This window comes from Haliotis rufescens, unplaced genomic scaffold (genome assembly GCF_023055435.1).
Source record: "Haliotis rufescens isolate VD_foot unplaced genomic scaffold, xgHalRufe1.0.p SCAF_1, whole genome shotgun sequence".
NCBI lineage: Eukaryota > Metazoa > Mollusca > Gastropoda > Lepetellida > Haliotidae > Haliotis > Haliotis rufescens.
In genome coordinates this window covers 15,323,021-15,338,479 of record NW_025963779.1, presented here as the reverse complement: position 1 = coordinate 15,338,479, position 15,459 = coordinate 15,323,021, and the positions used below count along the sequence as shown (strand labels likewise).

Below are 15,459 nucleotides of genomic sequence, written 5' to 3'. Positions count from 1 at the left end.
TTCCAGTTCAACAACATACTGTTTTGTAGTCTCGTCGGACATTAAGATGAAAGGTACTGATGATCGAAACAGTTTGATACCCACATCGACTCCGTTGACCAGGTTATTTTTAAATTCAAAAACATCTTCCATCAAAGGTCCACTGAGACTGAGTCGTTTGCTTTGGGCGATAAATAAGCCTCTGTTAATTAATCCATCGTTTCCGCCTGAATAGGGGTCGACACTGTTCCAATCAGATTGATCATCCTCATTGTCGGTATAAAACAATTGAGTTTCCAGCTGACTGGTTTTAGCATCTGCTCCATATTGCAGTAAAGTTTTGAACATGGCCTTGTAGGGGTAAGCAGCATTGTTGATATTTACCTGCTGCCCTTGAAAAGCGACAGACACAGCCGACCACAATGAGGCTAACAACAGGTTTACTGGTCCGACTTTCTCTTTAGCAGCCAGGGGTGTGTTGTCGGTATGTTTCACTTTGAGATTGACAACAAGTCTTGTTTTAGCGAGGTCCATATAGTCACTACCTGCTCCGGGGATGAGAAATTCCACTGGACTGGTGTCTGTGATGGCAGAGAGGGGACGCACATCCACATAATAATGCTGTAAGATGCTGGTCTGATAAGGCGATAATTCAAACAGGTCTAAACTAGATGGTAGCGCTTCTGTAAATTGTTTCTCGGTGAGCACTGACATGTCGTTAAGGTTTAGTGAACACGTCTCGTTCTCCAACGGTGGGTGTGTCTTTAAACTGAAGAATGGAAATGGTACCTTTACTGTTGTGACCTGTCCGACGGACTTTCTTTGTTGTGATGATTTTATCTCCAGCTTGCCTCTTTATATGCTTGCTCCGCTTCTGAGAGGCTTCTGCTCGTTTCATCTTCATTCTGTGACGTCACTTCTATTTTAGGCTCTGCTTTACTACAGGGAGTATCCAGCTGCTTTTGCAAGGAGAGAATGGGAATCATTGTTCTCCTGGGGCGACCTTTCATAATAGATTTAGTTGCCTGTTGTTGATGTCTATGTTCAAAGAATTTGATCCATTTCTGGACATCAGGAATATACAGTCTTTGATCCATGACAAGGATTACACAAAGGGATAGTGACGCAGAACAAGTGCCACATTCACGTCTTCCTTCAGAAATGAATGCTGTGTTCCTTGTGCACACCTTATATAGATTTCTATGTCGTGTGTGTCTTTCACCACCACTGGTACAAACCACCAGTGACGAAAATCATAGGTGGGTCCATCTCTCAAGTCAATACGTCTCAATAAAGGGATGTAGTCTTCACCAGCGCATGAACTGTCACACAGATTGCAGAGAATGTCAATGGTCGGGTTATTGATGTCTTTCAAGTCTACTTTACCAAATCGAAGTTCGGCTAAAGCCACCAACCACGTCCCATCCAAGTGCAGACGTTGGGATAGCTTGACACGAAAACTATAGGGTGTGTTACTGGAAAAGTAATGTTTTTTAGAATCTGAACTGTTAAACACAATATATTTATCCATGTTTTGTGGGTTTTTTTGTGTTTTTTTTGTGTGTGTTTTCTTTTTCTTTTTCTTTTTCTTTTTGTTTGTTTGTTTGTTGTTGTTTTTTTTGGGGGGGGTTTACTGTTTATTCTGTACCTGACTCTTCTCTACCCATGAGTCAAAACTGGAAGGCCATCCAGCCCACCTCACCAGGTAATACACTTTACCTTTCTCTTGCTTTTTACTGATCACTTTTTCAATGTTCCAAATACCATCTATGTCTTTGTTGACTTTCTGGAGCTCCTGTTCGTAAAAGCGCCCCTTTAACACTTCGTCATGAAAGTCTTTAAGTGTGTACAGTGGTATCCCCTGGCGTCGCTGGCGAGCGACTATTTTAAATAACTCCTCAGTGTATTGTAAATTGTGTTGTCTGCTGAAAGGTTTCTTCAAATAACTGATTCTCACCAGGTCATCGACTTTAAATTGAAATTTCTTAAATTTCTGTTTGCTTTGCAACTGTGTCTGGAGAGGTTTCATGTACAAATGAGACCACACTTGCACTTCATTGGCTTTTGTCACATCAGCTGGTGTCCATTGTCCAAGACTTCGGTGTACCGTGTGATTATAATTGTACACTAAGTCGGGTAACACATCAATGTATTTGTTGGTGTTGTTGTGTGTCATGTACCTGGTCATGAGAGATCTCAAGGTTCGAATCACACTTTCTGCATAATTAGCTTTGATGTCTTCATTTTGTGTCACGATCAGCTTAATGCCTTGCTTTGTGACGTAATCTTTGAAAACACCTTCAAATTCTTTACCTTTGTCTACTCTGATCTTTTTGGGAATTCGTCCCTCTTTCAAAATGACATTGAACCCTTCTAACACCGATTCAGGTTTCTTATTTTGGAGAGGTACCACCCACAGATATCGTGACAAAATATCTATGGCTATCAGCAAATACCTCACATTGTCATTGACACTGACATTATTCTGTGTCACCTGGGCGAGATCTATGTCCCAAAGCTCATCCAAGCTGTTGACACGTACTTTCAGTCTTGGAAAGTGCCTTTTCACGGGTTTATAAAGGGTGTATGCATCCTGTCCTTCCAGAAAGGCTTTCACTTTCCTGCGACTATACTTTTTACCTCGCTGTTTTAAACTTGATTGAAATTTATTCAACCCATAATAGGCACCACTTTCCTTGGGAGTAAAATAATACTGCTCCAGTTCTTTGCTTTGGTTATCAGTTGGTAATGTGTGCGAATCCATAGTCATGAAACAAATGACATGAGACATGTTCTATACCTTTCATATATGTGAGACAACAAAAGATCATATGATTCTACATTATGTTTATTGGAAAACTCTTTCTAGTTGCAACATTTTTACAAGACGTTTTCTTACATCTGAGACCCATAGGGGTGTCTTAAAATAGACATCTCTGTAATCTTTACATTGATATTGACACAAGGTAAGGGGAGACACGGACTGTAAGTCAGGGTCATCTCGAATCAGGTTTATCCAGTTTCCAATCACGTGATCATCACTGACTTCCAACAAGGCCATATTAAAATAGTGTTGAACTTTGTTCTCTTCAGACAGGTCACGACAAGTATGAACAGGTTCTCCTTCCTGTTCAAACATGCAGCCAAAGCAAAATTCTGTAGAGAGTCGTCTGATGATCTTACTTAACTCAAATGTATAGCATAAAGTTAATAAAGACTCGATATGATGGATAGTGTGAACTGCATCAACTTCATCCACTTGAAGCTTTGTTGGCCACAGTTTCTTGATAATCACGCGTTTACTTGTTTTAGTGTCATCTTGAAAGTTATGTTTGGCATCTTGAACACATTGCTCGCGGTCCTGAAACCACTGAGACAACTGAATGATGATGGATTCGTCTAATCGATCTGGTTCACGCATCACATACTTCCATGTGTAGAACATGGTTTGATGTCTGTCAAAGAAGAAGAAATATACTCTGTCATGATCCAAATTGTTTTGTTTTTTTTGTGGGTTTTTTGCTCAGTAGGGGAAGGACATTCTAAAATCTTTTGAATGCACAAGCTTTGCTATACATGTAATATTGTTCAACACAATTGAATGTCTTGCCATCAAGTGTAATAAGCGTTGGATAATGTTGACTGAAAGGCGATCTTTTAGTATAGAAAAATACATACTTGTTGGTTATCAGCATAGACATGACCGTGCAAGTCAAACACAACCTTCCAAAACGAGTACAGCTATGAAAATGACTGACGTATCACATTAATGTATGATATGTCATGCCAATAACTAAGATTTTTTTAAAGGGCAAGTTCACACGGAAATGAACCTAATTTTCTTGTACTTTTTCCACAATAAAAGTGTAAACCTAGAAGTGTCATAGACAAAAAAATAAAAATATCACAATTAATTAACATATGTTTTGCATTAAAACGATTTATATTTTTCACATTTACCAAGTGTTCTATTTCCATAACAAAAACACCATGGCTTATGCCCCTTGCAATATGACGTCATTGGTGCCAATTGATAAACATTATGACGTCATCATGGTTTGTTAGAGCCGCTTCACGTGGTGTAGGTACAGGTGTGTGATTCTAGCGTCTCAGATGAGAGCCAGCATAGTGTTATGCTGAGTCACCACTGCGCCGGAGTGTGTCGTAGGCAATGTTGTTTTACCGAAAACTTGTACTTGATATCTTTTGCGTTATAGAATAGACACGGACCCAGTTGAATTGGCACCAATTACGTCATAATCTAAGGGGGATAACTCAGGCCTGTTTAGCTCGAAAAACGAAGGCCTCATTACGGCATACCATTTTCACACTATTGTGAGCTTCCTACTTTCACTGTGAAAAAAATGAGTGTATATTTTCAAACACAGATACTAACTTATTCTAAAATTGCGTTTTGTTTAGAAAAAGGAAAAAAAGTGATTATTGCGTGTACACTTCCCCTTTAAATCTATTGGATGAACATGTTGATGTGCTGTTGTCTCTTTGTCAACACAACTTCTAGAAAGCTGATTGGATGACTTTGAACATAGGACATTCTTATGAAAACATCATGTATTGTCATTGGTTGAATATTTATCTTCTAACACAGTTTCCACTTCATTGCTTCACAAGGTGTGGTCTTCTTTTTCTTCATGACACCAACCATTTTGATATAGGCACAGTCTGGTGACCACTTCTCGTGCTCAATCCAAACGTTGTCATTGTCTTCCCATCCTTTAAGACGTATGTTGCATTTAAAGCAACGGCAGACGTCGCCACAGTTCAAGTAGATAAATCCAGCATGGGCCAAATCAACTGGAGATTGACTCATTTGCTTTGGCCAGTCTTTAAACGAAGATAGTCTTCTTTCAAACAGGGTCCAGTCTGTGGACACCACAATAGACTTACAAGGTACTGAATCTGTACAGAGATCTCCTTCCATTCTCACTGCATGTCAGAGACTAACTGTGTTATAATACAAATTCCAACCTTTTTAAGCACACATTTGGGAATTTCCAACAACCTAGTTTCTATTTCACCTTTAAGTTATATGGAAACGAAAGGAATGTCAAGGTATGTTGTGAAAACTATGAGCCAGTACATTGCTTCTGTTACCGCTTCAGTGATTCTCGAACTCCTACACGGATTTCTATTGTTTTGGCTTCAGTGATTTCAATTGTTTCCGCTTCAGTGACCGCAAGGCGCAAGGCAAAACTCAAACTCCTATATTTTCAACCACTAAGGTGTCATAGAGTTATAGCCACTACAAGGTGTCATAGACTTATAGCCACTCACAACAACGTGAGTCAATTAAGCAAGGGCCTGTGACGCCTTGAGGAACGTGCAGTGATCCATTATTTGCAGCCTGTTGGAGTGGAAGTCGTGAACCCAGGTTTCATGCACAGTAACAAATCGTTGCAAGAATCTTTCTGAATCAGCCTCAAACAGAGCTAGATTATCACAAAACATGTTGTGCCTGGTGCGTTTTTTTAGCAGATGTCAGAAACTTTGGAACCCAAAGAGCTGATACTTTCTTCAATTCCCAGTATTTCTTATAATGGAATGTTCTCTCTCCTGGGAAGTGCCAACTGAACCAGCTACGATCAGTCGTTCGCCGGTCGGTTGGTCCTCACCTTGTTGTGGATTTTCGGGATACTTTCAACCACAATTTACAGATACATATTCTACTGGTGTCGCATGCAGAAATGCATGTAGGTCACATTTTAGTTTGAATCTTGCAGCCTTTAGGATGACTGGAAGACGACGTGTAAGGGCGGCCTGGGTGTTTCTATGCGATTCCATCACTGGCTTAGTCAGTAGTAGGTAACATTCCAGTAACATGTTTTGCTTGTTAAGTCTTCCTCCGTATTTTCTTCAGCTTGTTTCTCCCTCATCCTAACAAACATATGAACTTTGTATTTTCAGTAATGGGAGGTTTCTTCGGCGACGCACTGTATTATGGACCCTTTTGGCTCTGACGCTGTTGACACTGATCGCCTTCCACGTCGATGTACCAATCCGGGTGTACAAATCCGGTATTGCGCAGATTCCACCAAGTGTAACACCATCGAGATGGGAGAGACCACGCCAGTTTCTGGACAATGTGGATGTTTACAAAATAACGAATGAAGACCCATTGGCGTGGACATTAAGTGTCCTCCCACCTCATCCCTCAGGGAAAATTATAAATGATATCAACCCTTATGTACAACCAGTAACAAGAATAGCAACCGGCCAAAATGACGACAAAGTAGTTCCCAAATCTCCGAACAAACCAAAGTTGGGACGGAAGCGAATCGTGGTGGTAAATAACACCGGTTGGGACTGGATCAGAATGGGAGACCACGTCGATGTACCAATCCGGGTTTACAAATCCGGTATTGCGCAGAATCCACCAAGTGTAACACCACCGAGATGGGAGAGACCACGCCAGTTTCTGGACAATGTGGATGTTTACAAAATAACGAATGAAGACCCATTGGCGTGGACATTAAGTGTCCTCCCACCTCATCCCTCAGGGAAAATGATAAATAATATCAACCCTAATGTACAACCAGTAACAAGGATGGCAAATGGCCAAAATGGCGACAAAGTAGTGCCCAAATCTCCGAAACCCAAATTGGGACGGAAGCGAATCGTGGTGGTAAATAACCCCGGTTGGGACTGGATCAGAATGGGAGACGTGGGATTAACAGACTGTCCCGTTGAATGTACCTTGACGGCCGACACGGCCCAAATTCAAATGGCCGACGCCATCATTTTCTATGCTGTTGGGTATTTCAGGACCATACCCGTGCGAGCTCACGGCCAGGTATGGATTTTCCTCTCTCTGGAGAGTCCATCTTATTCGTTGTCCCAGGCATTCGAGAAACCCGAATGGCATGGTCAGATTAACTGGACCATGACCTACAGATCGGATTCGGACATCTTTTATCCCTATGGCCGTGTTAATAGACGGGGGGATTTTCTTACAACGGACTACACTTCTCTCGCAGAAAAGAAAACCAAGAAGGTTGCATGGGTTGTGAGCCATTGTGAAACCGACAGTAAAAGAGAGGATTATGTGAGACTCCTGAAACAACATATCGGTGTGGATACGTTTGGCATGTGTGGTCTCCCTTGTGGAAATGAAGGCAGTTTTGAGTGTTTACAAATGCTGACTAACGATTATAAGTTTTATTTGTCATTTGAGAACACGCTGTGCTTGGACTATGTGACGGAGAAGCTGTTCCGGAAGATCATGGTGGCAGATGTGGTGCCAGTTGTAAGGGGATTTGTCAATTATACTAAATACATGCCGCCCAAGTCGTTTATAAACGCTGATGATTTCAGCACCGTGGCTGAGCTTGGCAAATATCTTAATTACCTCGATAAAAATATGACTGCATATCTGGAATATTTAGAATGGAGAAAATATTATTTTGTTGTGGAGAAACCAAATCCCACTTGTGAAGTTTGCATGAAGCTCCTAGAACCGGAGAAATATAGAAACGTTTATGAAGACGTGTTTTCTTGGTGGACCAAGGGCGTGTGTCATTCTCCCAAGCCGATTGTGTGACGTACAGTTCTTTTGAGTGAATTGCTATTGTTTGACATATACTTGTTACGTCAGCGAAATGCAGGTCAACATTTGTTGGTTGATTTTTTAAATTATAGGTGGTTCATTTTTAAGGCAGTATATACTTGTAAATTGGAGTGACTGACCCCCAAATTACAAATGTTATCAAAATGTTACTTGGCTTAGACAGTTGCCGATACACTGCAAACTTAAGGTCCAAAGCACAACCATTATACTCGCATCAAATACATCACCATCTCTTGTTTGTTTCATTTTTAGCCACCATCAAACATTGATGTTTTATCCATGTTGGCATATATCAATTTTCTATATACCAGAAACCCTCTTACAGTACTGTTAAATGAGAATATCCAGCAACGATATCAACGTGAATAGAATCCAACGGATTAACGAGCTTTCAATTGATATATAAAGATAGGATTATTTACATGGAAAACTTATTCATGACACTTGTAATAAAACATATTTCCATTTTGCCATTTTCTTTTCTTTATTAATCATTGTTATATACATGATATGCTTTGATAAGCAGCAGATTAACATTAATAACAGGTAATAGATAACAAGTAGCACACAGATGATTGGATGAAGCCAGAACAGTAAGAATAACAAACAGTACATAGGTAATGAGTGAGTGAGTAAGTTGGGTTTAACGCCGCTTTTAACAGTATTCACGGCGTGTCAGCTTAATGTGGGAGGAAAGCCCGAAGTGATGCAGGTCTCAGACGTTTACCACTTCGGTGACACCCACGAGCACAGATCTGATCCTGACAAACCTAGAAACATAATCGGGGCGAACCGGGATTCGAACCCACAATCATTTGTTTCTGGCGAGCCCAAGGAACGCTACGTTGCACAGCGAATCGCGGCGCCTTAGACGACTGGGCCACCCGTGCCCCCACACAGGTAATGAAGCCAAATACTAGTATACAGTAAAGATGAAAATCATTTTTAAAAAGTTGAATAAGCTCATTGGTTACTACTTAAAATAGTTGAACAAGCTGATTGAGGACTAAACAAAATCTTGATTAGACAGACGGGATGTAATACCCTTGATTTCTGTTCATCCAAGATTTGTGACGTCGGATTTCTAAGGCTTCCGAGAGTTTTCATTTTTGGTCAAGTCCTGATGTTTTATTGCGAGGATTTGGACTTTGTAAAACGTCGCTCAATGTAATAAACCAGAAGTTGTTATCCATAAAGTTGTTTGTTTTCTTATTTACTCACCAACTTCTAGAATGCCAATCAAACATTTATATAAAACAAGGGGCGGTCGGGTAGCCTAGTGGTTAAAGCGTTCGCTCGTCACGCCGAAAGACCCTGGTTCGATTCCCGACATGGGTACAATGTGTGAAGCCCATTTCTGGTGTCCCCCGCCGTGATATTGCTGGAATATTGCTAAAAGCGGCGTAAAACCATACTCACTCACTTATATAAAACACTGCCCTGCACGGGACAGGGTATACCGACTACAACCTCAGGATCCTTTATGCATAACGTTTAAAGACCAGACGTGCGACAAGTTAACGTGTTCACCTTCACTCATTTCGAAATATCGAAATATCCTTTTTATAACTCTGTTCATTTAGGCTCCGGATTCTTATTTATAATAACATTTAGGACTACCGTTTTCAGCAATTTTCGTACAATGTCGATAAGTTTTATTAAAACGGTAAGACTTTCCTCCCTTTGCTACAAAAGCAAACCGCCGATGTCACTCAACGATGTGTTGACGAAACAGATGCTTTGGTTTCTATTGCTCTGGCCACACGCATACAATCGATATGGGTCGTGTGTGTACACATCAAGCATGTGTGGTGGGCCGGGGGTATTTGCTTGAACCCTTCCTATTTACTCTAAAAGCACCACGCTCCGTTCTAGTTTTCTGCTAAGGTTTACATTGTTAATACTTTATTGAATAATCAGATTTCACCAAATATGTCATCAATCAAATAATTATGTCATGTTCTAACCTACATTGGATTCAGACGTCATATAGCTGGAATATTGCTGAGTGAGTCGTTAAACAAACACACTATTTACAAAGGATCGTAATAGCATCTTCTCTTTTATTGATATGGTTTTCGACAATAACATCATTATCAGTTTGTTTCTCGACAATGACATACATATAAATTGAAATAATATTGCAATTTTCACAATGAAAATACTTCCCGAATAGAATTGGTCTTACTAACCTATGCTTATTGTAAGGGGCGGCTTTATAGATCTGTTGTCAGGCAAGGGTCATTTGGTTGATTGCGTGTCATCGTATCCCAACGGCTGCGGATTTTGCTCATAATACCAATCACTGGAGTGTCTGGTCCAAACTCGATTATTTACAGACCGAGGTCATACGGGGGTTGATTGATAAGAGTCTCACATAGAAGGTATAACATAATTGTAAAATCATTGTTGTGGAGATTCCATGGTGTCATAGAGTTATAGCCACTACAAGGTGTCATAGAGATATAGCCACTTCAAGGTGTCATAGAGTTATAGCCACTTCAAGGTGTCATAGAGTTATAGCCACTACAAGGTGTCATAGAGTTATAGCCACTACAAGGTGTCACAGAGTTATAGCCACTACAAGGTGTCATAGAGTTATAGCCACTGCAAGGTGTCATAGAGTTATAGCCACTACAAGGTGTCATTGAGTTATAGCCACTACAAGGTGGCAAAGAGTTATAGCCACTACAAGGTGTCATAGAGATATAGCCACTTCAGGGTGTCATAGAGATATAGCCACTACAAGGTGTCATAGAGTTATAGCCACTACAAGGTGTCATAGAGATATAGCCACTTCAAGGTGTCATAGAGATATAGCCACTTCAAGGTGTCATAGAGTTATAGCCACTACAAGGTGTCATAGAGATATAGCCACTTCAAGGTGCTATAGAGTTATAGCCACGACAAGGTGCCATAGAGTTATAGCCACTACAAGGTGTCATAGAATTATAGCCACTACAAGGTGTCATAGAGTTTTAGCCACTACAAGGTGTCATAGACTTATAGCCACTCACAACAACGTGAGTCAATTAAGCAAGGGCCTGTGACGCCTTGAGGAACGTGCAGTGATCCATTATTTGCAGCCTTTTGGAGTGGAAGTGGTGAACCCAGGTTTCATGCACAGTAACAAATCGTTGCAAGAATCTTTCTGAATCAGCCTCAAACAGAGCTAGATTATCACAAAACTTGTTGTGCCTGGTGCGTTTTTTTAGCAGATGTCAGAAACTTTGGAACCCAAAGAGCTGATACTTTCTTCATATCCCAGTATTTCTTATAATGGAATGTACTCTCTCCTGGGAAGTCGTTCAGTCGTTCGCCGGTCGGTTGGTCCTCACCATGTCGTGGATTCTCGGGATACTTTTAACCACAATTCACAGATAGATATTCTACTGGTGTCGCATGCAGATATGCATGTAGGTCACATTTTAGTTTGAATCTTGCATCCTTTAGGATGACTGGAAGACGACGTGTAAGGGCGGCCTGGGTGTTTCTATGCGACTCCATCACTGGCTTAGTCAGTAGTAGGTAACATTCCAGTAACATGTTTTGCTTGTTAAGTCTTCCTCCGTATTTCTTCAGCTTGTTTCTCCCTCATCCTAACAAACATATGAACTTTGTATTTTCAGTAATGGGAGGTTTCTTCGGCGACGCACTGTATTATGGATCCTTTTGGCTCTGACGCTGTTGACACTGATTGCCTTCCACGTCGGTGTACCAATCCGGGTGTACAATTCCGGTATTGCGCAGAATCCACCAAGTGTAACACCATCGAGATGGGAGAGACCACGCCAGTTTCTGGACAATGTGGATGTTTACAAAATAACGAATGAAGACCCATTGGCGGGGACATTAAGTGTCCTCCCACCTCATCCCTCAGGGAAAATGATAAATAATATCAACCCTTATGTACAACCAGTAACAAGAATAGCAACCGGCCAAAATGACGACAAAGTAGTGCTGAAATCTCCGAACAAACCAAAGTTGGGACGGAAGCGAATCGTGGTGGTAAATAACACCGGTTGGGACTGGATCAGAATGGGAGACCACGTCGATCTACCATTCCGGGTTTACAAATCTGGTATTGCGCAGAATCCACCAAGAGTAACACCACCGAAATGGGAGAGACCAAGCCAGTTTCTGGACAATGTGGATGTTTACAAAATAACGAATGAAGACCCCTTGGCGTGGACATTAAGTGTCCTCCCACCTCATCCCTCAGGGAAAATGATAAATAATATCAACCCTTATGTACAACCAGTAACAAGGATGGCAAATCGCCAAAATGGCGACAAAGTAGTGCCCAAATCTCCGAAACCCAAATTGGGACGCAAGCGAATCGTGGTGGTAAATAACCCCGGTTGGGACTGGATCAGAATGGGAGACGTGGGATTAACAGACTGTCCCGTTGAATGTACCTTGACGGCCGACACGTCCCAAATTCAAATGGCCGACGCCATCATTTTCTATGCTGTTGGGTATTTCAGGACCATACCCGTGCGAGCTCACGGCCAGGTATGGATTTTCCTCTCTCTGGAGAGTCCATCTTATTCGTTGTCCCAGGCATTCGAGAAACCCGAATGGCATGGTCAGATTAACTGGACCATGACCTACAGATCGGATTCGGACATCTTTTATCCCTATGGCCGTGTTAATAGACGGGGGGATTTTCTTACAACGGACTACACTTCTCTCGCAGAAAAGAAAACCAAGAAGGTTGCATGGGTTGTGAGCCATTGTGAAACCGACAGTAAAAGAGAGGATTATGTGAGACTCCTGAAACAACATATCGGTGTGGATACGTTTGGCATGTGTGGTCTACCTTGTGGAAAGGAAGGCAGTTTTGAGTGTTTACAAATGTTGACTAACGATTATAAGTTTTATTTGTCATTTGAGAACACGCTGTGCTTGGACTATGTGACGGAGAAGCTGTTCCGGAAGATCATGGTGGCAGATGTGGTGCCAGTTGTAAGGGGATTTGTCAATTATACTAAATACATGCCGCCCAAGTCGTTTATAAACGCTGATGATTTCAGCACCGTGGCTGAGCTTGGCAAATATCTTAATTACCTCGATAAAAATATGACTGCATATCTGGAATATTTAGAATGGAGAAAATATTATTTTGTTGTGGAGAAACCAAATCCCACTTGTGAAGTTTGCATGAAGCTCCTAGAACCGGAGAAATATAGAAACGTTTATGAAGACGTGTTTTCTTGGTGGACCAAGGGCGTGTGTCATTCTCCCAAGCCGATTGTGTGACGTACAGTTCTTTTCAGTGAATTGCTATTGTTGACATATACTTGTTACGTCAGCGAAATGAAGGTCAACATTTGTTGGTTGATTTTTTAAATTATAGGTGGTTCATTTTTTAGGCAGTATATACTTGTAAATTGGAGTGACTGACCCCCAAATTACAAATGTTCTCAAATTGTTACTTGGCTGAAAACAGTTGCCGATACACTGCAAACTTAAGGTCCAAAGCACAACCATGATACTCGCATCAAATACATCACCATCTCTTGTTTGTTTTATTTTTAGCCACCATCAAACATTGATGTTTTATCCATGTTGGCATATATCAATTTTCTATATACCAGAAACCCTCTTACAGTACTGTTAAATGAGAATATCGAGCAACGATATCAACGTGAATAGAATCCAACGGATTAACGAGCTTTCAATTGATATATAAAGATAGGATTATTTACATGGAAAACTTATTCATAACACTTGTAATAAAACATATTTCCATTTTGCCATTTTCTTTTCTGTCTTAATCATTGTTATATACATGATATGCTGTGATAAGCAGCAGATTACAATAATAACAGGTAATAGATAACAAGTAGCACACAGATGATTGGATGAAGCCAGAACAGTAAGAATAACAAACAGTACACAGGTAATGAGTGAGTGAGTAAGTTGGGTTTAACGCCGCTTTTAACAGTATTCACGGCGTGTCAGCTTAATGTGGGAGGAAAGCCCGAAGTGATGCAGGTCTCAGACGTTTACCACTTCGGTGAAACCCACGAGCACGGATCTGATGCTGACAAACCTAGAAACATAATCGGGGCGAACTGGGATTCGAACCCACAATCATATGTTTCTGGCGAGCCCAAGGAACGCTACGTTGCACAGCGAATCGCGGCGCCTTAGACGACTGGGCCACCCGTGCCCCCACACAGGTTATGAAGCCACACCATGACACTACCGCCACCGAAAATTTCGAATTCAGGTACACAATGTGGGGGAAAACGCTCATTTCGACGACGATAAACACGTTGTCTTCAATCTCGCCGGTGACGAGGAAATCGTGATTCATCGCTAAACCACACTCGTCTCCAGTTTCTCAAATTCCAAGGCTGTAAGGTATGGCACCAACACTAGCGTCGCTTTCGATGGATCTATTCCAGCCTCGCGAAGATGGTTCCTGACAGTCTGGTCCTCAAACCAGGGATGCGTCCTGCAGTCTCCGTAGTTGTGGCATTGCGATAACGTCGGTGGAACGGTCGAATGTAGCGATCCTGTGCAGGGGTGGTAACTTTGTGTCGGCCGGTTCTCGGACGGTCCGCAGTGAAATTGAATTGTGTGTATCGGTCACAAAGCGGCAACTGGTGCTGTGGTGGACGTTCAAGTGGCGTGCAACAGAACACTGCGATTTCCCTCTTTGGATACGTCCTATGGCGATGTTAAGATCGGCAGCGCTGAGTTTCGACCTTTATTGGCTTATGCTTATTGGCTTATGCTTATTGGCTTATGCTTATTGGCTTATGCTTGTCTTTTTATAGCCACTACCACGAGTAACAAATGCCATAACTTGCACGTGCATTTTGCTTTACTGTTTTCCACCATGATATTTTTGAACAAGTGTGAAACAATGCCGTTTAAGACATTGCAAATCGACAATGGCTGCGTTTTGACGCACCGTTTATCGAATATCAGGCCACCAACATTTTCCAATAACATATATCCAATTTATATACCGGATTTTATATAACTACATACTACCTGTGCGTTTCTTTTTTTAAAGAGTGTACACCCGAAACACAAGTGTCAAAACTTATGGTGTCACACTCGGCAAGTGACTCAGTTCAAATGTGCCTCTGTTCACCCAGCAGGGTATGGGTACCCGGTATGTGAGGTGGATGTAAACATCTTCCAGTGCCCCTTGGCAGCTTGGATTGTATACTCCCGATGGAGTTGAGAATGATAACTGGAATGCAAACGGATCCACTGGTCGGGGAACAAATAAAACCGCATTTGAGCAGATACTAGTACCTGGATACCCGTGGTATATTAATGTATAATATCATAATAATAATGTAAAATTTATACTGGAATTCTATTAATTTGTTTTTCTTGTACATTTTCAATATTGAGGTGAAATTGGGTTTAACGTCGCGTCCAAGATTATTGCCTTTATATAGCGACGTCCATGTACGTGTATGTGTTTGTGTGGCTGCTTGTTCTAGTCCGGACTGATGCCGATTTATAGTGCTAGCTCACTGAGATACCACGCCGCAGTTTAACATGAATACCCCACTCAGACACAGTATACTGACTCCGAGCCGACCAGTCCTTGTTTTAGCCCCTTAATGCCGAGCGCCAGACAGGGTAACAACAAGTACCATCTTTTAACGTCTTTTGGTATGACGCGGCCGGGGATCGAACCCCGGACCTTCCGCTCATCGGGCGGACGCTCTACCACAGGACCACGGAGGCGGTCTTTTCAATATTGATTAAAGATATCCTTCGAGAAAAGGCTCTGTTAGTTGTCTTTGTCATTTACAGCATACATGGGGAACATTACCAGTTTTAATAAAGATATCATAAAATTGTCTACCTCCTTTACTTTGATTTGATGTTAATGGTAGTGCCAGACATGCTCTTGG

The 15,459-nt window shown here is 41.5% G+C and overlaps 2 protein-coding genes across 5 annotated transcripts in view; both read left to right on the top strand.

Annotated features, from left to right (window-relative positions):
- Nucleotides 1–8,034, top strand: part of LOC124149102 (3-galactosyl-N-acetylglucosaminide 4-alpha-L-fucosyltransferase FUT3-like) — a 39,251-nt gene extending 31,217 nt beyond the window's left edge. For all 4 annotated transcript variants that reach the window (XM_048391315.1, XM_048391352.1, XM_048391414.1 and 1 more), the window contains one exon: nt 5,905–8,034. In XM_048391315.1, the coding sequence (XP_048247272.1) occupies nt 5,905–7,537 (1,633 nt within the window). In that variant the 3' untranslated portion in view covers nt 7,538–8,034. The remainder of the gene's footprint in view (nt 1–5,904) is intronic.
- Nucleotides 8,035–11,833: 3,799 nt separating this feature from the next.
- Nucleotides 11,834–12,826, top strand: LOC124149091 (alpha-(1,3)-fucosyltransferase C-like). Its single transcript, XM_048380552.1, has one exon. It carries the CDS (start codon nt 11,834–11,836, stop codon nt 12,824–12,826), a length of 993 nt encoding a protein of 330 aa, XP_048236509.1.
- The last annotated feature ends 2,633 nt before the right edge of the window (nt 12,827–15,459 follow it).